Consider the following 24,366-nt stretch of genomic DNA (forward strand, 5'->3'; position numbering starts at 1 on the left):
TTGTCCCTGAGGTACCCCATGTGGGGCTTGGAATGACCCGGGTCATCAAACCAGGTGTCCATGCCATTCTTGAGATTTTAAACAGCAAAAATGTTTATTTGTTACCTACATATCTCATTTTTTTACACTTTTTTCGAACGCTTTTTACTTTTGTTTAGAAGATTTTTGATAAAATTAAATTTTTTAATAATATTTTTTACTACATTAAATAAACACTGCTGAAGCAAGCCCTCACCCCCTTAGCGGGATATTTATGATGTACCTTTCATTTGTTTAAGCCACCCTCCATCCTTTTTTTCTACAAAAAAAAATCTTTTTTGGGCTTGTGTGACATAAAAAAGAGAAAAACTTGTTATTTTCAATTGAGTTTGTCCTTCTTATTATTTAGGATCTTTTGAAATGACAAATACTTTTTTGATCTATTTACTTACATTCCACAGATTTATCTTAAAGATGTTTTATTTAAAATATGAAAATTTATTTAAAAAATAAGTGAAGTGTTTGAAAACTCTAGGACAACTCTATTTCAGCCTATTGATGAATTAACTTTGGCGTGGTTGGATATTCAATCCATTTCAAATGGAGTCAAAATATACCAAAAATTTATAAAATTACAGTTAAATTATTGCTTAAAATTGTATTTAACAGTACTGTTAAGAAATTAATATTCTCATATAGAAATCCATCCATCTAAAGTTACTAGGACACCAGAAATTAATGATTCTTAAATCTGTTGGATTTTAATTTAAATAAACTTCATACAAGTACAAACCTTTTAGAATATCAATAAGCCATAAAAATACCCTTTAACAATAAATAATATGTGGTAGATTGAATATTTTTAAGGTATTAACAGTTAAAATATGAAATTCAAGAGAGTATAGTTATTTATCGCAGCTTTCCATGGATAGGAAAAAGAAATATTATAAGAATAATTCTGTTTTTTTTTTCATTATACAATACATATTTTTTTCAGTAAGAATAAAACTGGTTCTAATCCAGCGGATATTAACCGGTTTCGAAGACAACTGAAAAGAAAATTCAGGTTATAGAACTGAAACAAATATAAAGTATAATTTTATTAGAATAAAGTAACAGGTATGCAATGAATACAGAGAAACAAAGCCTATAATTACGCCACTGCATGGCTTAAAATTCTTACAGTACCAGGTGTTATATACACTGTTTTGATGATTCCCAATGACAATCAGTTACACAAACGTTTAAGTATAACAGAAGGATTTTAGGCTACAAGTGTAATGTTATTTTAAATTTAAAACAGTTGTAGAAACAATTTTTGGTATGGTGATATGTAGTTTATACTATATATGCATGTTACATAATTTTGGGGGGTGATTTGGTGAAAAAATTTCGGTCATTTATGGGGGAGGGTGGGTGGGGGGGAGTAAGTGTGCATAAATGAAATATCCCATTGACAAACCGCCAGCGGATAAATGCCATAAACATGTACATACACTTTCACTTATTTTTCAAAGGAGTAATTTTAGGTTGGATCTAATATACTAGTCCCCAAAGTATTATAAATATTATATATTTTATTGAATTTTGATTTATTGGTTCATTGAGTTTAGTGTCCAAAAGTTTCAATTACTTATTGTAATCTACAGAAGGGGTTATTTTAGGTATCATCATTGGGAATGTACATCAATTTATCGGCAATTGTCTTTTATAACCTTTAGAAACCCTGAACTTTTTACACCTTAAAAATGTTTTAATCAAACCTTAAGTTATATGTAAATGTAAATAAACTGTATTTTGCTTAAAGGAACCATTATTCAATTATTCATCAGACCCCCTCCCCCTCACACCCCATTCATATGTCATAATGAATGTTCCGTTTAAAATAAGAAATTTAAATTATGTAAATACTTAAGTTTGAAATTGCTTTCAAGAGAAATTTAAGAATATTTGTTGTTAAATTAACTTAAATGATTCTTACTACACCAAAATTTTAATAAAAATCTTTAGTTTAGTCTTTTTTTTTTTACTTAAAGGCTAGAAAAAAGTTTTTGATAATTCCAAAAAATGGGAAGAATTTTATTTTTTCAACTTTATTGTAAATATTCCTATCGTCTGTAACCCTCTTAACTAATAAAGATTTCATTTCTATTTTTAGAAAGATTTAGAATGTCCAAGTATTTTAATATTCTAATCCATGGCACAGAATGCAGGGAGGGAGATGTCAATGAGAGTTAAAAGAATATACAACTTTTTTTCAATATTTCCTATCTACCAAAGCATTATCTCATACAAATATACTTGCCGACCAATGCAGGGATCTAAAGAAATAAGACAATGGCAGATAAATTGAAGTACATCCCTAATGTATAAGCAAAATTACCCCTTCTGTAGTTTGCAATTAGGGGTTGAAAGATTAGAACACTTAACTTCTAAAATAAGTACCCAACGCATAAAAAAATTAATATGTAATTTTGGGGACTAGTGAAATAAACAGCCCAATGTCTTATCCCTGTATAAAATGACAAAGTAACAGATTATCCCAAGACCATTTTAGAATATATAATAAGCCCTTTTTTTACATCACTATCATTTCTCATTCTTTTTTTACAAGTAAATAAAAGAAATTGACTTTTTTTTGTATATTTTAATCAACCAATATTTGATTTAATAATTTTAAAAGGTTAAAAAATTTCACTGTTTGAAATTAAAATCAAGAATTTAAAATATTTAGGCCCTAAATCCATGTAAAACAAAAAGAATTGTAAGAATTTTCTACATTTAAATTGACTCAGAGAAAAAAAGATTGGTAAAAATTGACAGTTTGATAATTTCATTTTATTTGTTATTGTTAAAAAAAGGAAAAAAACAGTATTCTTACATATACATACATTTTCTAAATACTAAGTTGATACTTAAGATAACACTTTTTATCTATTCCTTTAGCCCTTTTTAGGCCCTCAAGATTTCATGTCTACCTAATTCTAAAACAAATTGAGCAATTTCTACAATTTTTGACATTAAAATTCAAGTATGATTTTTACCTTTTAAATCAAATTAGCACATTTTAATGGTAACTTTAAATTCAAAACATTGCTTAAGGCCTTTTTTCTCGATTCTAGCAAAAAAACACGTATTAAATAAAATAGTTTAAGTGCTATCTGTTTTTTTGTAATCATCGCATTGATGGCCAACAATTTTCTCTGATTTGGCAGTTATTATCAATAAATAAAGAATACAATTATAGGGTAGCAACGATACTAACGATTTGTCAGAGGGATAAAAAAAACTGTACACATATTTTTTCATAATTCCTTTCTTTTTACCAATGTAACACAATAGATCAAAAAAGCATTGAACAATAATACCTCCAAATATGGATATATGGATCATCTACAATAGCTTACACAAACAAGAACGACCAAAATGGTCAATCAACTGTTTTAAAGCATAAAAATCGTCCTATTATAGGTTTAAAATCTAAAGAACAATACTTAGAGTAGCTGCGCTACTTAAAACACAATAACAATCACTCATCACCAAATATTGGGCATTGAACATAAAAAAATACGCGGCAATTTGTGCGCGCGCCGCACTGTACAATTTTCCCGCGCTTTTTTCCAATCATAATTTTTGCGGATTTTATTGGAATGGATGGCGCCAGGCTAGGGCCAATTCCAAAGACATTTTATCACATCAGATATAAAGTAAGATTAGACAAACATCTTATGTGATTCCATTGAATAAAACATTTCTGAAAATAGCCTTTATAGGCACAACATTACAATAATAATATTGCACTTATCAGAGGACATTAGAGTATTTTAAACTCTTATTATTGTCAAAAAAATCTAATAGGTTTTACACTATTATTCTGTGAAATTTATATTTTGTAAGAAAAACTAAATGCGCCAAAAATAATTTTAAGTTAGTCGATTTTTTGATAACTCTAATGGCTGCAAACTGCACTATAAGATTGATATTGGAAAAACCCGAGGCAATCAATCAAAAAAATCTTAATTTATACATTGAAATTTAATTCTTTATAAAGATATATTGTAATGTACAAACTGCACAAGTAAAAAATGGCGGATTTTATTTTAAATTAACCTTAAGCCATATTTGAATGGATTATTACATTTTTGTGTAATTTAAGATTTTTTTAAAACATGCACTAAAAATTTAGGCTGCTATAAGTTGTTTTAAAATTACGATGTTTGCCTCTACCAGCGTCAAAATCTATCTAGATCAAAATCTGATGAAAAAATGGATGTTTTTAAAAACCTGCAAATAATTTTAATAAAATCTAAATTTTAAGGTAGGTAAGGTTAGAATTGCTAGAAATGCTAGCTTCTTTTATAAACTTTCAAAGTGCTTAATTTTTTTATCATTTATCAAAAAAATTCAATGTAAACGAAATGGCAGTTTTGAAAAAAGGCACCCAAAAATTATCTGTTGTTTTAAGTATATATTATTATTGCAATAATTTGTTTCTATTAACAGTACTTGAGGCAAGGGAAGTAGGGATGCGATAATAGAAGATAAATAAATCTTCCCCCAAAGTGTCTTGTAAAGCTTATAAATTCAAGGGGGGGGGGGATTGTTGTAATAAAATGAACCATTATTGTCCCCTCCCTCCCTGATTTATTTGAGAATAAAAAGAAAATTACATAGGAATTATTTGGGGCTGAATAATTGAAAGAAAAGTGTCTTTTTTTCTTTAATAATTAAATTTTGGATCAGGTTAACCTATGCAGAGATAGCTTAACCAATTTTCAAACTTAAAAAATATTGTTAAAAATCTAAATTTTTCTTTTTTTCTTTAAAAAAGTGATAAAGGCCAATTAGAGAATTTGAAGACAATTTTGATAATCTCAACGACATTACTACTACTGCTCAGGCATTAAAGGGATAAGACAATGGCCAATAAATTGATTCACATCTCCAATGATCATGCACAAAATTATTCTTTCTGTAGATTACAATTAGTGGTTGAAACGTTTGGACACTCAACTTTACATACCAAAAAATCATATTCACTGAAGTCATCAATGCTGTTGAGCCAACGAATAAGAAAACGAAACTTTGGGGACTAGTGTAATAAACACCCCAATGTCCCCTCCCACCCTGAAAAGCAAAGCAGAGGAGGGGGGTACAACAGAAATACAAAATTTTAACATATTAGAGGTAGTTTAGAGTTACTTTATATAATTTTATGGATATTATATAAGTAATGTATTGGTCTTTGAGGTTTTTCCTCTTAAAAAAATTTGTAACATACCAAGTTATGAAATAGAGAAAAATCATGATAAGGTTTTGTCAATAACGCTACTTAAAAAGAAAAGAAAAATTAGACTCAATCTTTTTCATATGAAGCAATTTTTAGTAGGCCGTAAAAATGCTTAGACCTGCAATCATTTTCACATTAGTAATAACAATCACAATATCACACACTCTAAAAAAGTTTTTTTTGTGAGAACTTTTTTATTTTTTTTTGTTTAAAATATCCTAAATAAGATGAATTAACAGAAAAATAAATATATATTTGTTAAATATAAGAGTAATAAAATAATTATAAAGCTTTTAAAAATAATTTTTTTCAGTGTCTAAAATAATGTACAAATTCTAACCTATTCTTTTTTTAATATTTTTTTCCATAAAACAAAATGTTCCAAAAACAAAAATTGTTTTTTTATTTGGCATTACATAAAAGAATTGATATCTTCCAAATTTGACTGAAAACCAGCATTTTTTTTAAAGATATAAACATAAAGCTAGTTTTAAAGTGTCTTAATACGAGGTAGGGGGCACTAGTCTCATATTTGTTCGCTAATCAACTTTGGGGACTTTTATCAAATTTTGATTGGTTGGTTCATTAAGTTGAGTATCCAAACTTTTCAACCACTAATTATAATCCACAGAAGGGATAATTATGTGTATCATCATTGGAGATATATATTTACTTATCAGCCATTGTCTTATCCCTTTAGATCCCTGCGAACTTGCCCTCAATCAAAAATCAAAGGGAAAACGAGAGTAAGATATATTTGGAGAAAGGAAGCTTGAACAATAAGTATTCGGGGGGGAGGGGGGAGATTGATATTATAGATATACTTATTTGGGAGTATTTTTTACACCAAAAATATATGTATAATTGTACAGAGAAATATTTATTATTCAAGCAAATCTTATCACCGTTTTCATCTTATTATAAAAGGAAATAACATATTTTTATTGTAAATAAACAATCATATTTAAAAAAAAGAAAATAACAAATTATAAAACTATACTTTCAAGCTAAATCAAAACCTTATCTAACTAAAATCAAGAAATACTAAATTGAAAATGAAACCCAACTTTTTTTCTAATTAAAATATTTAGTCTTAATAAATTGTTCTTATTTACTTTAAGCAGATGTGTGACTTTACACATTTTTGTACTCAGTGGTATTTAACTTAAACCAAGAAAGGGGCACTCCTTTTTTCCTTTTTATTTGCTAGCTCAAAAAATATGTAAAAATGTAAATCTAAAAATATTTTCAATTAAAAATTAAAAATCCCATTAAAATAGTGAAAATAGTGTGATTTAACTATCATACTTGTAGAGAAAATGACTAAAATGTAGAATTTATTTTAAAAATAAAAAATTAACATAAAAGTTAATGCTAATGAGTGTCCCATATATTGGTTATGCTAGTACTGTAGGGTAGGGTGTGTCTATTTAAATTCTATACTGCATCTCATTCCAACAACCTTTTTTACCAACAATATTAGACTTTAATCAACAGTTTTGTCCTTGTCAAAGATTACAACATTAATAAAAATGTAAAATTTACCAATGATTTTTGACACAACCTACCATGTTAATTTATTTTTAAAAACTTTATGATTAGTCTATAGTCTATAGTTAACATGGTCTCTAGAGGCGTCAAAACTGTACACATTTGTTATTTGAAACTTAGTGAAATCTTTATCAATGCATTAAAGGAATTTTAATTTCACTACCCTTTATCTTCAAGTTGTAAGCTCTCTAAATTAAGATAATATATATTAAAAATTAAAAGATTATTTTAATTGTTAATAATTTTTGCATAACTAAAATTTGCAATGTGTAACTATGCGTTTTTCAGGGCTTTAAGAAATATGCAAATAATTTTAGATAAAAAGATGAATAGATTTAAAAGTTATTTCCGTATACTGAAATTTGTGGTTGAAACGTTTCAACACTCAACTTACGAATCAACCAATCAAAATTCACTAAAGGCCCCAAAGTTGTTAAACCAACCAATAAGAAAACGTTTTTATAAAATTTTGGGGACTAGTATAATAAACAGCCCATTGTCCTCTCTCTCTGATTTTTAAATTACTGTTCCTTTTATGCCTGGCTTTGCAATGTTTTACTCTCACCACGTGTGCTAAATTAATGCACATTTAAATGCAAAAAAAAACTATGGCCCGAGCAAAAACACTTTTTGTGAGATATCTTATCAGTACTTTATAGGGTTAGAAAAGGAGAACTTTTTGGTTTGGTTCATTTGGACCCTTTTAGAGTAATACTTATTTACCTTTTTTACGTTAAAAAAAAATCTCGAAAACGGTAACGTTATTGCAATTAATATGCAAGCTTACAATTTGTTTCATAATATTGTAAGACAAAAATCTTCTTTATTTCGAAAGCAAATAATAAACATTTGTAGATGGATGAAGGGAAAATACAATGACCTATAAATAGATGTACATCCCCAATGATGATACACAAAATTACCCCATTCTGTAGATTAAGATTAGTGTTTAAAACGTTTGAACACTCAACCTAATGAGCTAACCAATCAAAATTATCTAGAGTCCCCAAAGTTGTTGAGCCAACGAACAAGAAAACATTATTATAAAACTTGTCCTCTCTCTGAATCAGAGTGGGGGGGGGGGAGGGGCGGCAGTATTATTTATGCAATTTAAATGGGAAAATGCTTTAAGAGGTAAATAATTTTTATTCTTAATTAGGTCCTAATTGATATGTCATACAATGCAAAGAACATTATACCATATATGTATGTATAGGTACCAAATATCAGGGCTGAGAAGAAAATTAACTGGTTTAAAAAATTCAAATAATCTTTTTAAATAATGGTTAAAATCTCTGGGATCTAAAGGGATAAGACAATGGCCGATAAATTGATACATATCCCCAATGATGATACACAAAATTAATCCTTCTGTAGATTAAAATTAGTATTAGAAACGTTTGAACACTCAAGTAAAAGAACCAAACTAATCAAATTCACTATAGTCCCCAAAGTTGTGCAGCCAACGAATAAGAAAGCGGATTATGAATTTTGGGGGCTAGTGTAATAAACAGCCCAATGTCCCCTCTCTCTGGTAAAACTTATTTTATGTTTAAATTTCAAACTCCTACAAAATATTTTTTCAGAGACTTTTTACATGTTCATTTATTCTTGGGGGGAAAAATATACATTAAAAGAACAAAAACTAGTTAAGAATATCTTCAAATCTACGTTGTCACTTTAAGAACCTTTTTGTACTTTTAACATATATACTTTAATTCTACAAAGTTGCTTTGTAAATTAAGTTAGGATTAAAATGTTTAGAATATTTCGACAACAAAAGTTTATTAAAATAGTCCTAAAAGTTTTCTAGTAACAATTTCTTATTCGTTGGTTTAACAACTTTGGAGACTTTTATAGAATTTTGATTGGTTTGTTCATTAAATTAAGTGTCAAAACGTTTTAACCACTAATTGTAATATACCGAAGGGGTAAACTTGCGTATCATTATTGGGGATGTTCATCAATTTATCGGCAATTGTCTTATCCCTGTATAATACTAAATCAAGGTACTTGTACTTGTATTTAAGAAGCATTGAAGACATCTTTATTTGAAAGTCTCACAGCCATTGTCCCAAGGTTTATATTCAGCTGTCCATTAGCTAATGTTTCCTTAACCACAAAAGAAAAATATTAAGGAGGAGATGGGTGGTTGGCATTTTAGTGGGTGGCCCCCCCCCCCCTTGTTTTGAAAGCAGGACAGTTGACCGTCAGTCAAATCCAAACATGCAACACAATTGAGAAAAACTTTTTCCTTACCCCAAAAATGGGGAGGGGATTTATGATCATATAACCCCACCCAAAATTTTACAACTGCCCTCCTTTTAATCCGAATGTATTGTATAATTGATTGGGAACAAATAGACCCAAATTTGACCTCAATGGGGACCGGATTAAGGACAATATAGAGCGGAAATGGGCGGTTTTTAGATCCACAGTAGATTATTATAGGAATTTTACTAAAACCTAAATATATTTTAAAAGTTTAAGTATTAAATAAAGCAAATATTTTCTTACATTTTTTAATTTTAGCATGCCCTAGTTCAATTTCAAAATTCCGCAAATCATATATTTTTTCCCATAGTGTGGGGGAAAGACAGAGAAATGGGGAGGGAAAATGCAACAGGAAGGAAAATGGGTTGACCGACCATTGAACCACAAAACAACTAATGGGCCGGGCGGATGACACAATGTATTGGGATTTGGTCAAAGACAAGGTGTGTTGTTTTTATGAAAAATTTTTCCACACTTTGGTCTAAATGTGATCATTTTTTTTTGTAAAATAATTCTTTTTTATTAGCAAAAAAGGTAAATAGTTAAAACTATGGTATCTTAATCATATAAAGAATTTTTATTTTAATCCTTTATAAGGGATCTTAAGGGATATGACAATGAACGGTACATCCCCAATGATAAACAACAAAATTACCCCTTATTTAGAATAAATTTTTGTTGACAAGTTTAAACATTGAGAGTTTAAATCAACCCATCATAAAAATACTCAAAAGATTTTAAGCAAACCAATGAATAAATGAGTTTGGAAAACGTTGTGTACCAGCGTAATTTACAGTCTAATGTCACCTCCCTGCCTTACGGGTGGTACAAATTTGGGCATGCAGCTTAACACACTCTTTCCGCCCCTATTATACACATTTCCTGACTAACAGCAGGAGGGGGAGTGAGGGGGGGGGCATCATGTTCAAGATGGTGTAAGGAAGGGAGGGGTGGAGTACTCAGCGGTCAAATTGTTCCGTTTGTTTGTCTGCTAATCAGCGGCACTACACCAATCCATTTAGGAATTCATTTACAAGTTTCAAGCAAACAATATTCTCCCATAGTTTAAAACCATTAGCGCATTATTGTTAGAGAAAATTCACTGCTGGGTTAAGTATTTTATTTTTATTTGAATTTTTAAAATTTTAATGAATAAAGGAAGAATTTGTTGTGATTTAATTAAAAATGGAAATATTGATATTCGTAAAAATCCTACCGAAACAAATTTGTTATTTGAGAACAAAAAAAGATAAAATTAATCTAAAATAAGATCATAAAATATACTTTGAAAATCAGTGTTTTAATCAGTGTCAGTTAGGACAGTTAATAAAAAATAAAACAATAATTTTAAAACCCACAAATAAATTGCATGCTGGTTTTGTTTTTTAACATTCATTTTTATTGGGGGAGGTAATTGAAATTAATCTCTAACTATTTATTTACCTTAGTTTATTATAGTTATCTTCAGGGATCTTAAGGGATAAGACAATTGCCGATAACTTGATGTACATCCCCAATGATGATACATGAAATTACCACTTTTGAGATTAAAATTAGTGGTTAAAACGATTGGACACTTAAACTAATGAATCAACCAATCAAAGTTCACCAAAGTCCCCAAAATTATTTAGCCAACGAGTAATGAAAAGTTATTATAAAACTTTGAAGACTATGATAATAAACAGCTCAATGTCCCCCCCCCCCCATCCCTGTACTTTTTACTAATTTAAGCACTATTAATATATGTTTTGGTAATAAACAGAAATTAGTCATAATCCTTTAATTGTATTTAATTTGAATTATTCATATAAGATAACAAAGTCCAATTATCTGACTAAAAATTATCATTCTGCAATTAAAAAAACTATTTTAAATAATGATGAAATTTTTTTTTTTTAGTTCTTACATTAACAATCAACATAATAAAATATTATGTCTGTTGATAAAAAAAATTTTGGGAAAAATTGAATAAAAATAATTAAATTCACTTGCTCCTGCATATAAAGCAGCTGTCTAATTTCTGTATGAACATGGCACAGACCAAAAACTCCGCCCCCTTTTTCATTGAAAACACTTTGATTATAAATAAATTACACCCTCCCCATATATTTAACCCCTTACATCCTTTTATATAAAAATTCTATGTTAAGTGATTGTTATATTAGCCTCCCCCCCCCCCCACCAACCCCTAACATCCTTTAACTCTTTATCCATCACGCCCCCAACCCCCTTTTTCATAGAGAAATCAATCATTTAGATATTTTCTATATTCAAAGTTTATCAAAACACTTCATTTGATTTCTAGGGTCAACTTTTAATAAAACATTACATTTTAGTTTAAGGTTATTAAACTCTAAAAGTTTATTGTTATATATTTAAGGAACCATTCAAAATTTGTAGTATATTGACCTAAGCTAAATAATTTGAAATAGAAATAACATTGGTAATAAGTCGTAACAAATAACTTTTTTTGTGGAAATAACCAAAAAAAAATCTCATGAAAATATAACCAATAAGCAAATAAGCGGGGTGTGTAAATATTATATAATTGAAAAATTGTGAATATATTAATGTGAGGGACAGACAGACATGATGTATGCGAGTTCGAACCTTATAATTTGAGTTTATTATTTAGTACCTCATCCCCCAAATTTTCACCTTTTAATATTGGTGTTCTTTCCATGTAAAGTATATTAGGTCAGACCTTTGTCTATAAGTCCTAACTGTACATGGTAATTTATTGTGTCTGACATAACGGCAGTGGAGAACAATATATGATATGGGACAAGGTCAAATTTGACACCCCCAGACAATCAGCAGGCGTTTAATATTTCGCTAAATGCCTAAATTTACAGTTTTAAATAAATATTTGATATAAAAACTACCAAACCCTAATATGCTCTACATAAATTGAAAATTATTGAATACCTAATCCAGATGTATACAGAATGATTGAGGACTTGTAAAATGTTATGTTGTAGGTACCATCTAATTATTTTATATCAACTTCGAGCAATGTGCAGGTTTACCGTTATTTGTTATCGCCCTATACATAGTAGCGTAGCAACTCTACTAAGTTTGTCCGTCCATGCGTACGTCCCTAAAGTGAATCATGATGAATAGTAACATTATTAAATAACTGTTTATAGTCATAGTTTGATATGAAATTCTTTTCGTTTCTCTACTTCTTTTTATCTAAATAAATGAAAAATAGTGTTGGCAATCCGTCCAATTTTGTGGTCGGATTCGGATTCTTACAAAAATCCGAAAAAAAAAATAGCGGATTAATCCGTGGATTGCGGATTCTTGTTTTTTGTTGTTGTGAATTTTCGGATTGTGAATTGCGTATTCTAGCAATATTTTATTTTTAAAGTTCTTTTTGTAAATAAAAAAAATTAAAAAGCCTAGTAATTATCACAAACTTAAGATAATGATAATTTTAACCCTCCCCCCTAACAAATTAAAAATTCAAATCCCCCACCCCCATAACCCCATATAATTAGTATTTGTTTCTCAAGGGGGCTTAAAGAACTATTTTGGGTACAGGACTAATGGGTTGGAGGAGGGACAAACTTAGGTTTAATTATAAGGTAGGCATTGCTTTAATGAATTTCAATAATTTTCATCTTTGCAAAGCCTCTTATTATAAAACACATAATCTGTTTTAAAATCGGACTTATTTAGACTACTGTAATTAAAAAATAGGATTTATTCGCGTAATTTCTTTTTTTTTCATGCGACAAGGGTTTTAATTTTTTTGATGTGAAAGGACAAATTTTGGATTAATAAAGATTGTTTAACCCCCTGTAAAGAATTTTATTTTAACCCTTAAAACAATAAAATGAGGAAAGGGGGGGGGGGGGGTAGTTAGATGGGGTAGCAAATGCTCGAAATTGAATAAACAGCGTGAACCCTTAAGTTTTAATTTAGATGAACAAAAGATATCAAACTTAAAAACAAACAATATATGTATTATTGATTTTTTAGTAGCGAAGCTACCATATAACTATGGGATCTGTACGTCCTATTCCAGCCAGTCCTTGAAATATAACACTGCCATTTTCATCCTTTTTTTGAAAAATAAAATTATTTCATTTAATATACATGATAATGTTATGTAATTAAACAAAAATTCAAAAGAAATATTTGATATTTTATGTAATAATTTCAAAAATGTGTGGTTGACACGGAATAATTTGTATATAAGTAGCACAGCAAGAAAAAATTTATGAAATAGAATAAAAAAACTATTGTACAGCAATTTAAATCCCCTTCCTAAGTATACAAATTCGAGAAAATATGCATTTAAAGGGTCGTATAAGTGTTTTAAGCATTTTCATAACTCTACCTAAACGGATAGACAAATCCTAGTTAAAGAGAATCTTCGCTTTAAAAAATGACAGATTTTCAAATGGAGAAATCCCTTAAATAATATTCACCTACATTCAAATCATTTTTTTGCTTATTATACAATATATATTCAACCCCCTCCTACATAAAATCTTTCGTAGTCTTATGTAAAAAGAAAGTATTTTATCGAAAAATTAAGACTACTTTTAAAATTTTTTAATGGCTAAAGTAGTTTAACATATAAAAATACATAAAAGTTACTTAAATATTGATTTTTACACCTTACAAGAACAAAACTTCCCTAATTAGCGAAACCAAATAATTGAAAATGTTCTGATGAGATATGAGAAATCTATAGTTAATAGAAGCCGAGAAAATCCCATTTTCCCCCATACAATTCCTATCTATATGTAAATAACATAGTACCTAATGGACGAACAGACAGACAGGATGATGTAGTAGCTTCGCTACTAATAAGTAACTAATATTATTATATTAAAGGCGTTTTCCCATTAAAAAGGTTTAAATAATGATTTACTGATATCTTTATTCGTTAAGAATAATACATTATCATTATATAATATTTATATAGGGATTTAGGTATAAGTATATTTCGTTAGGATAGGTATTTATTTTACAAAAATAATTTTTATGTATATTTTTTACATAGGTTATTGTAAAATATAACTAATTCCTACTGTATTTGCTAAAAACAAAGAATCATTACTTAATCAAAGAAATCAAAAATAAATTGTAAAAAAAAGTAAAAAAAATTCAGAAATTTTACCGTTCTCTTAATTCTTATTAAAATATATAATTGTAAAAGGAAACGATTCTTTAATTCATGTGTGTGTGTGTGTGTGTGAATTTGGAAAATAGTGTTAAATGGTGCGGAACTCCTAAAATAACTCCCCCACCCCACTTGGTAAGGGGTTAAATAAGGACTTTATTCCCACCCTTGAAAGGGTTAAATTAACAATTTTAATTTTTTTACCAGCTAGGATTAAATAAGAACAGAAAAATTAGTGTATAGAGTAGCTTCGCTACTTAGGAATGCAAATAAGACGGACTTACCACAGCACGAACTCGGCCACGCCGGTCAAAACAGACGTATCGTTTGGAGGCATGATGGCGGTAGCGGACAAACTGCCGCCCCGCAACCGTCACAATCTCATCGCCGCCGCTCTGCTCAATCCGCCGCCGCCGTTTCCAAGCGTCAGCGGTCTCGTAGTCACTCCTGCGGCTGCACACTTCTTTGATGATAACAGCTGAAAATAAAACTATTATCAAACAAAACAGTAGACTGTGATACAGAAAATGAAATGTGTTTAATACGTTTGGAGACACTCTTATTATGAAGTATCAGCGCTACGAAAAATAAGGAAAGTATATATTTAAATATGTAAAAACTTACCCTAAAAAAGTCAGGAATAGGAAAATTGACGAAAAATTAATCTTTCCCCGAACAATGCTGGTAAAGATTAAAATTTCTGCCATTGTCCTTTCTTTCAAATAAAATAATAGCAAAAATACATATTCAAATCTGCTAATTTCTTAAATAAAATTAGCCAAAAAAATCCCCAAAAGGTCATGTAACAGTGTATTTTAACACGACTTGAAAAATAGATAAATAGGTAGATAAAAGTGGATAAATAGATAGATACGAGGGAGAGACGATGTGCTAAAATTTGCATGAGAAAAAGGAATTCGTACAATCATTTAAAAGGACACTCATGCTATATTTTACCTAGTTAATTTTAAAAAGTTGATTTTGTCTTTTTACAATAGTTTTAATATGCAAAGGGATTGTTTCATTAACAGGGTTTAAGTTGAAATTAGTAATGGTATTTTAAGGCTTACCTTTTAAAAACAAAAAAGCATTAAGAATACTCCTTTGCTAAGCTAATCTCAATAAATGCCCATCTTAGAACTATCCCTTTTAAAACCAATAACACTCAAAGGGTCTAAATAACCGAAAAACAAACAAAACTGACTAGACTGACCCTTGAACCAATTTTTCATCGTGTTTAAAATTAAAATTATGCTTCGCTGGAAATTGAAAATGGGTGCAAAAAAAGAGAGGCTGTATTGGGGTGTGGGCTCAAATTCACAAAAAAGGGATATTTTCAAGAAGGGTTTTAGACATTTTTTTTAGCAAGTATTATATATTAGATAGGTATATATTCTCCCCTTAAATAATCCTTAAAGCATTTTGGCTCTAGGTTGCATATTTATCATTTTTAAAAACTACATGGCATAAGAATGATCATTCCCATATAAACGACCCCTTAAATAGTTGATGTAAATATTCATTTATTTCCCGGGTATGATCATTTATATCCCGGGTATCAATTTTAGAAGATTTTTATTTTTTTTGGAAGATTTTAGAATTTTTATTAATTACTAAAAGAAAGAAAAATTATACCAGGGAAATAAATGAAATTTAAAAACCAAAATTAAACCACATTTTACTAGCATAAAAATGATTTTTTGTTTAAATGAGAATGATATTCCTGTCCAGTTTTTTGTTTAGGAATGAATATTTCTTACCCTCGTGAATAAATGATGACCAATCGGTCCATCATTTATTCCCTCGGGTAAGAAATATTCATTCCTAAACAAAAAACTGGACAGGAATACCCCATTCCAGTATGGCTTCGAAACAGATTAGTTTCCGATGTATAAAAACCGGTTATCCCCCATACTGAAAAATTATGTATACCATCGTATTACTGACAATTTTCCATGATTATTAAAATAAAAAGTCATAAATTTGATACCAGTTTCATTAGACTGAGCATTTGGCTTTTCGAGGCTAACAATACTGGTTTTATTCTTTTAATTTACTATTTTCATATCCGCGGAAAGCTGTCTATGATACGATATTGCTACGCTAATCCCACCCCAGGTGTCGGAACACAGGGCGCGCAAAATGTGATGAAAGGAGCTCATTTTCTAATCAAAATATAGACTCATACACAGCAGGGAGGGAGTGGACACTGGGCTGGTTATTGCACTAGTCCCCAAAGTCTTATAATAACGTTTCCTTATACGTTGGCTTAACAACCTTTGGGACCTAAATTTTGATTGGTTGGTTCATTTAGTTGAGTGTCCAAACGTTTCAAACATTAATTGTAATCTACAGAAGGAGAATTTTGTGTATCATTATTGGGGATGAACATCAATTTATCAGCCATTGTCTTATCCCTTTAGATCCCTCTTCATATATAGACTAGCCTAGCCAACAGGGATACACCAATGCAAGATAAAAATGTTCCAAGAGCAAACACAAAATTGCTATTGATTTGATTAAGTCTTTAAGAAAAGGTTTTATTTGTATTATTTTATTAAATAAATTTTAAATTCACTTTAAAAATAATAATTTTAATTAAATATTGATTTTTGTTTAATGCTTTCCATTTTTCTTGAAAAAAAACATTTCTTGTTTAAAAGATTAAAAATTTATAAGAAAATGTTAATATTCCATAAATGAATCATAAATGAAAAAATATCCGTAAGTTAATACTTTTTTGTTTACTGCAAAAGGTGTTTTTTTAATCCCATAGTGTCATAGCTATTTAGAACGATCCTATTTCTTAAGATTTATAAAAAAACATCCTTTAAGCTTATCAAACATGTTTTTTAAAAAACCATGTTCTGTAAACAAAATATCTAAAGAAAATTTTAAACATCCTGTATGTGTTATTAAACCATTAATAAGAAGTAAAATAATAATTTTTAATACAGTTCAAGTTAAAATAGAAAAAATATCAAATCTGATTCTTCTTAAAATGGTAATTTTTACCAGAACTTGGACGATTTTTCCTAGAAATGTGCTGGAAAATTATCCTCTTTACAAAACGAAATGCTACCTAATTTGAATTATATTATACTTTGTAAAACTGAAAATCTATACAAGAAATATTGTCTCAATAATTATCATTTTGACTGACACAAAAGTTGCTGCCAAACTGGTTTATTTTCAGAAAAAAAACTCCCTCCCCTGTATAATTAAATATGTAAATAAAACCTATCAAAAATACTGATCAACTTTCTTCAAGGCGGCCAGCATAAAAAGTTAATTAACCCGGCAAAAAAAATCGTGAAAAAAAACGGATGAAATGCGCCAGTGTGTATACTGTATAGGCTAATTGCTCAGATAACTGGACCACCGCAGGGGTCCGATTCTTAAAAAGTTCTCAAATTGTTGACAAATATAGTTATTTGTACATTTAACATAGAACAAAGTCTACTTATTAATACTAATGGCCCCTTTTGCATTGCCAAAGAAAATCGAACAATTTCTATTCCTTAAAAAGACAAAAAATTTAAATTTTTTAAGGATCGAACTTTCACTTTTCTAGTTCTCTCCTTTGGTTGATAACTTGGAATTATCTCGTCAGCTTTTTTTAAAAATGGGCTGTGTGTGTGTTTATTCTATTCTAAGCGTTTTACAAAAGCAAACTTAAAGTGAAAAAAACTAAAAAAAATACAAAAAGCGTTATTAAGTTAGTTGAATAGTATTTTTGGACAAAAGTACTTAGGTTTCTTTTGAGTTATATTTAAATTCAAAACTTAAAAATAAATTTTTATTTGTAATGAAGACTTTTTTTAGGTTAAATATCAAACCTTTAAATGTTTCTTTAGTGGAAATAAAAATCACACACAAAAACAAACATGTGAATAAAAAGCTAGGGGTTAAATATCGGGCAATTAAGACCCTTTGAAATTCTACATTTTAAATCCGGATTTCTTCTAATTAGTATTCTCTAAAAGCTCCCTTTCTCTTTAATCCGTTTAACAAGGAAGTCCACATGCAAACACTAAAAAGTATCGAAAAAACTTCTAAAAATCAAAAGAAAAAAAAATAACTTAAAATTGAAAATCCTTAAAATTTTAGATATCTTAAACTTTACAATTGCAATTAAAGCAATATTAAATCATAGAACTAATACATTTATAAGCTGATAAAGCATTTTTTTTACAAAAAGCATATCTAACATCAGTGATTTTAAGAGCTTTGGTACTTTGTTCAGCTTTTCTGGTTGTTTTTATCCTTGTTCTAAGGCGCCTAATAAAGAGATATTTGCAAACAAGCCTCCTCAGACATTGCTTAATTAAAAATACACAAAAAATGCGCAAATTTATACAGCTGATTAAATCTACCATTAACTTGATGAAATTTTAAAACAAGAAACTCAAAAAGAGATATGGATAAAAAGGAGAGCAAAATATTAAAGAGAAGGAGGAGTTGATGCGAAAGCGAAGTTATTGGCTCAAAAGTTGCGCTGCAGAAAAAAAGCTTAATAAATATCAGCGGCATCTTCGCTCGCAAGACAATTGAATCACTGAGAGAAATGCACCAAGACAATTATGTTGCACTTTATATTACTAGGACAAATCTTCCCCTTTTACATTTTCCTACCACTATTGCCCCTTATTTTAAAGTATTTTCAGAAAACTACAAAATAAATAACAAAAATAATATCAAGGAAAATAAAAAAATTATGCATATGTAAGTAGTGGCAACACAGTGGCCATTCACCAGGGGAGTAAAAAGACTTCATCTGGAAAAAGGGAAAGCAGTTCTTCCTAATATTTTGCTTTAGACAATGTCAGGCCATTCGATTGAAGAAAATGAAAAGAAAAATTATTTAATTTTTATCAGTTGCTTTAAAAAAATTTACAATTTAATTGTTGTTAAACAAAAATGTCTATTAAACAACTAAAACCGCAATACCAATTGCAGATCTATTTTTTGCAGCAATTACTATTATCAATCAGAGAGAAAAAAACACTTCCACAATTAATAAGATGTAATACGGATGTTTAATTTTTTCTTTGAAGATTTACTTTTTTATTATTTTAAAACTATTGCCATGTTTATAGAAGTTTGCCAAAGTTTCAACTAAACAAAACAAACATTATCATAACGCCAAGCCTAAAAAAGGGCAAATGCATTCTACAAATATAAGATATATTCACACACTTAAAACACAAATTCACATAAATTGAAAAAAGATTGATCCTAAAATGCACAAAATTTATTCTAACATCCCATTTCAAATGCAAAAGATGGAGGTTTTCTATATTTGGAGGGAAAAGGGTCAAATAATAAAGTTAATCAACCTTCTCTATGGTCAAGGAAAGGCAGTACATTCTCTTTGTCCTTAAATACAATTATAAAACAGTATAAGACTCTTTTATTGGTTGTTAAAAACAATAAATTATTGATTACTAGATTACATCGCCCACTACAGTATAAAAATTGAAAACTGCACTTTAATGGCAGAGAAAAAATGTTTGTTGCGCTTGTGTTGAACACAATGAGAATCATGCCAAAATTATTACAAACTTCAATGTTAAAAACTCCAAATATAGATCATGCCCTACCCCTATCAAGAAGATAGGGTAGAAGAGCTATTGTTGATGCATCCCTATCTATCTTTGTTTCTACAAAAGCTTAAAAATAAAATAATTTTGTTGTGGTGCTATTCTATTTGTAAAAATACAAAATTGCCTATCTCTCATTGTAAATAAATTGCTCTTTGAAATATTTTAGAGGTGTTTATGTAATTTGACATTTCAAAAAAGAATTTTTTTTGTATTTTTAGGTTTTTACCAATCAAATGCCCTAATCTGAATAGGTACATTAGTTCAAAATCCTGATAGCTTAGAATTTTAAGTAATAGATTTGTAAACCTTTACACATTAGCGAAACACCTTTCTTCAGTTCTGTAAAAATATATATTTCATAATCTGACATTGTAAATCATCTCAACTATTCTTACACTTAATTACACAAATACACTGGAAAAAATATTTAAGATAAAAAATTCACACAAAAATTTTCAATAGTCGGTCATCTAACTTGTTTCAGATGCTACATTTAATAGTACAATCAGTTTTGGAAAGTGTTTTTTTATAAGTTCAACATTCAACCTTTCAAATATGCCCAATATATATTGATGTAGCAATTTTATAGAAAGCCAATTTTAGAGTTAGGCTTAAAACAACAATAATACATGATGACTGGGACCCCACAACTGGTAATTATAATTTTATTATCTTTGCATATTAAAATTAAATGCCTAAAAATGGCATAATTAAATATATTACCATAAAACTGATATAATTTTAGCTTGCCGCCAGTGTTAAAAAATTGTAAAATTCATGATATTTTAATCAAAATTAGACCTGGAGCTAATTAAATTGGTGCACTAAGACTGTATAATTTACCAGGAAGGGTGGGGACATTGGGCTGTTTATTACACTAGTCCCCAAAGTTTTATAATAACGTTTTCTTATTCGTTGGCTTATTACCTTTTTAGGGCTTTTATCAAGTTGAGTGTCCTTAAGTTTCAACGACTAATTGTAATTCTACAGAAGGGTTAATTTTGTGTATCATTATTGGGAATGTACATCAATTTATCAGCCATTGTCTTATCCCTTTAGATCCCTGGTATAACTTACATAGGCGCAGCAATAACCGTTTATTATCTGCTAATAACATATTAATCACCCTTCCTTATTAAGATGTTATGATCGTTATTGGCTACCATATAAACCTATCAATAGAACAAGTGCGACTACATCCATGCTTGCTAAAACTACACAAGGACAATCATGCTCATGTGAAGAGCGGCAATTACGATCTTATTTTACAGTTAAAACGTTTTAGCAGGCTTTCTCAATGCATTTCAGAAATTATGTTCTGTTTGGAACTGTTTTTCAATTAACCATTTAGTTGAAGAAATGTTTCTCATTTTAATGCCAGATGGACTTACGGACAGGACACAAATACAATAATACTACAACTATAGAGTAGTTGCACTCCCCCAAACGAAAGTAAAAATTGAACATTATGTGATCAGATAAAAATTGATAAGAATGGATGAATAATATATGGGGGCCCATTCAACCAGGGATAAACATAACAACAATCAGACAACCAATCCTGACATTTTAAAGGCAATTATGTCCATGTTAAAAGTACATTTGATTATTATAACAGAATGTAACGTTTTTTAGGCATTGTCAATAAATCACTAATTATGACATTTTTATGAATTTCTTTAAATCATTTTTTTTCGACTCGTGTTCATATCGCTACATCCATGTTAATATGGACATGCATTACAACATGAACTTTATGTTCTACTGTCCTAAAGCTATCTCCTTGACCATCCATCTTTTATGAGACGTTCCTTTAATACAACAGACAAATTTTAAAATACAGCATTAAATTAACGTTTATTTTAGTAGGATAAAATAAATGCTTTATCAAAGAAATTTTTCACAAGGAAGTGTTTTTTACCCATGTTAAAATTTTTACATTTTATAAAATTCACCACATTGCAGTCACTCCATATATAAGTAGTAAATGAATAGTTAGGGTTCAGATTGACCTTAACCCTATGAAAGTAATATTCGATACTAATCAAGTAGCGCAACTACTTTATAATCATAGAATGTCTGTCCCTTTGTCAAATAAGGTTGTAGCTATACCATTACTGAACATTATTAATGCAACCGCCGAACAGATGCAGTATAAATTTTAATGTAAACACTACATTTACTTGATATGTCACAAGATAATGCTTATAACTTCGCTACTTAGTGATATAATTGTCCTTGTTAAAGTAATAAATTCTTTATTAACTGTCTTTCTAACACTTTCACTAAGTACCTTTACGATTAAAATTAAGAGTTATTAACCTGCAGGGTGTCCGGGCGTTAAACCAGTTTCTTGAACCACGACTTTCTTGCGGTCGTCGACGCTCAACAGTCCGGAGCCGCAACGGTTTCGCAAGTAGTATCGCGACGAACCGCCAGCGGCGGCCAACGCCACTGTCTCGCACTGGATGTCTTCGTAGCCGCCGCTCCAATCGGCGGCGGCTGCAGTCAGTCGGGAAATATCGCCGTTATCGTTAACGGCTGCTCTTCTATAATCGGCGGAAAGCCTTAATTTTTAAATTTCATGTTTATTTCAATATTTAAAAAAAAAAAGTACACGTTAAAATTTTCTTAATAAATAATGTTTGTTCTATCAAATTATCAATGTGTGTCATGAGCTTGGCATAGCAGCAAATAAACATGAAATTGACCTAGTCTGTGGGTTGGCTGCCCCACTACAAGGAGGTAAACACATCACTCCAAAAATCACGGTTAATAAAGCGGTAATCTTTAAACTCCTGAAAAATAAATAAATTAATAAATAAGAAATGGGATAATTTTGTACATAAGTTGCGCAGCAACAATAAGCTCATAAAAATAAAATTGAAATACTGTTTATGAAATAAAAATACAAAATGAAATAACGACAATGTGTAAAAATTTATACCATCAATCAACTTAACTTAATGTTAATAAACTCTTTAAAAAGTAGATGCTCTACAAATTAATAAATCAATAAATACCTATAATTAGTTTTTGTGAAATACTATTATAAATTCATAATTTAAGTACTAGGTATTTAAATCAATAAAAGAAAATATGAATGTCTTAAATCGAACTTTCAACCCAATTACCGTTATGCTACCGGCGCGTCGAGAAACTTAAAAGTTTTATATTTGGTGAATTTCTCATATAAACCATATATCCCCAGAAAAAAAGTAAAATAGACCAAAAAGGTGATAATGTTATCTAAAGTTAAAATCTTACTTCTGCAAAATGAAATCATGATAAAGGGAGAGGATTATGGAGAAAAAATCAATCTTTACCTCAATTCAACATATGCAATTCTACAATTGACAGCTTGTACAAGATAGGAGTAAGATTTAGGTGTAGATTAATTCAATTGCCATTGACCTATCCCTATATTTATGAGAAGGAACCAATACAAAATCTGTTTAAAAAGTGTTCTCTGATAAAAATCTTTCAAGTTCCTAACGTGGCGAAAAGTATCTTTTGTTGTCGAAAAGTTTGGATTTTATTGCTTTATTATTCAAAAAACACTCTTAAAAATTTGGGAAATAAGACTAAAAATGCCTTTTAACTGTTAAAAAGTTAATAAATTTTATATAACTTCCTAAGAGTGATTTTGTACATTTAAAAAGAAGGTGTTTTCATTTGAAACTAAAAGGCAATTTAAACTACAAATCACATACTAAAACTTTATTTAAAGGGTTTGAAATCCCATTTGTTGTGTTAATTTTGGTATTCTTATGCAAAGGACTAAGATACAACCTTATCAAATATCATTTAAAGATATTTAAACCGGCTGCATTATGTAAAATAAAAATATCTTCACCCGTTAATCTGAAGAAACAATGGCTTGATTAATACGTATTTATATATTTCTTTACGGTTTTGCCCAAAAATCTACGAGTGGAACATAGAAAACCCCTCATTTTTAACCTCTCAAGTATGTTCATATCTCTTGAAGGGCTTTCTCAACGCTAACCTAACTTAAAATAATCACCAAAAGATTTTTTCGGTCCTCTTTCAGATGAAGGGAAATTGCTCTCTATACTTTAGTTTGATTAATGCCTTTAGTTCTAATTAAAAGAAGGTGGAATAAATCATTTTATTGTATAAAACACCCAATCTTTTCGAGGAATTAAGTCTTCAAGATTAAAAGTACGTTTTAAAACCTCTCTTTAACATACTTTAAAATAGAAAGCTTAAAACTAAGGGAGAGAAGATTGATCATTATTAAAAATCTACTACAACCCTTTCTTCCCCCAAAAGTAACGGGCTACAAAAGGCAGAATTTAAACATAGGTAATAATTTCTCCATCCATTTAAAACCGCTTATATCAGAAAAATCTTTAGGATAAAGTCTTTTAATTAAAAGGCGGTTTAATAATGAGAATTAAAGCACTTAATTCTAAGATAAATTGTCGCCTGTTTATTATAGTTATCTCTTCTTTATAAAGTATGTTAAAAAGTGTAAGTAGCTCTCCCCTCCCCTCCTCCCC

General features: G+C 29.4%; 1 protein-coding gene across 1 annotated transcript in view; it reads right to left on the minus strand.

Annotated features, from left to right (window-relative positions):
* LOC145304495 (uncharacterized) overlaps nucleotides 1–24,366 on the minus strand; it is a 39,815-nt gene that overhangs the window by 13,474 nt on the left and 1,975 nt on the right. The window contains exons 2-4 of the mRNA XM_080146378.1: nucleotides 22,552–22,638; nucleotides 22,163–22,407; nucleotides 14,519–14,712 (exon numbers count right to left, since the gene is read on the minus strand). Coding sequence (XP_080002504.1) covers nucleotides 14,519–14,712; nucleotides 22,163–22,407; nucleotides 22,552–22,638 — 526 coding nt within the window. The remainder of the gene's footprint in view (nucleotides 1–14,518; nucleotides 14,713–22,162; nucleotides 22,408–22,551; nucleotides 22,639–24,366) is intronic.

The sequence above is a fragment of the Acartia tonsa genome, chromosome 13 (genome assembly GCF_053477335.1).
Source record: "Acartia tonsa isolate MP-2025a chromosome 13, ASM5347733v1, whole genome shotgun sequence".
NCBI lineage: Eukaryota > Metazoa > Arthropoda > Copepoda > Calanoida > Acartiidae > Acartia > Acartia tonsa.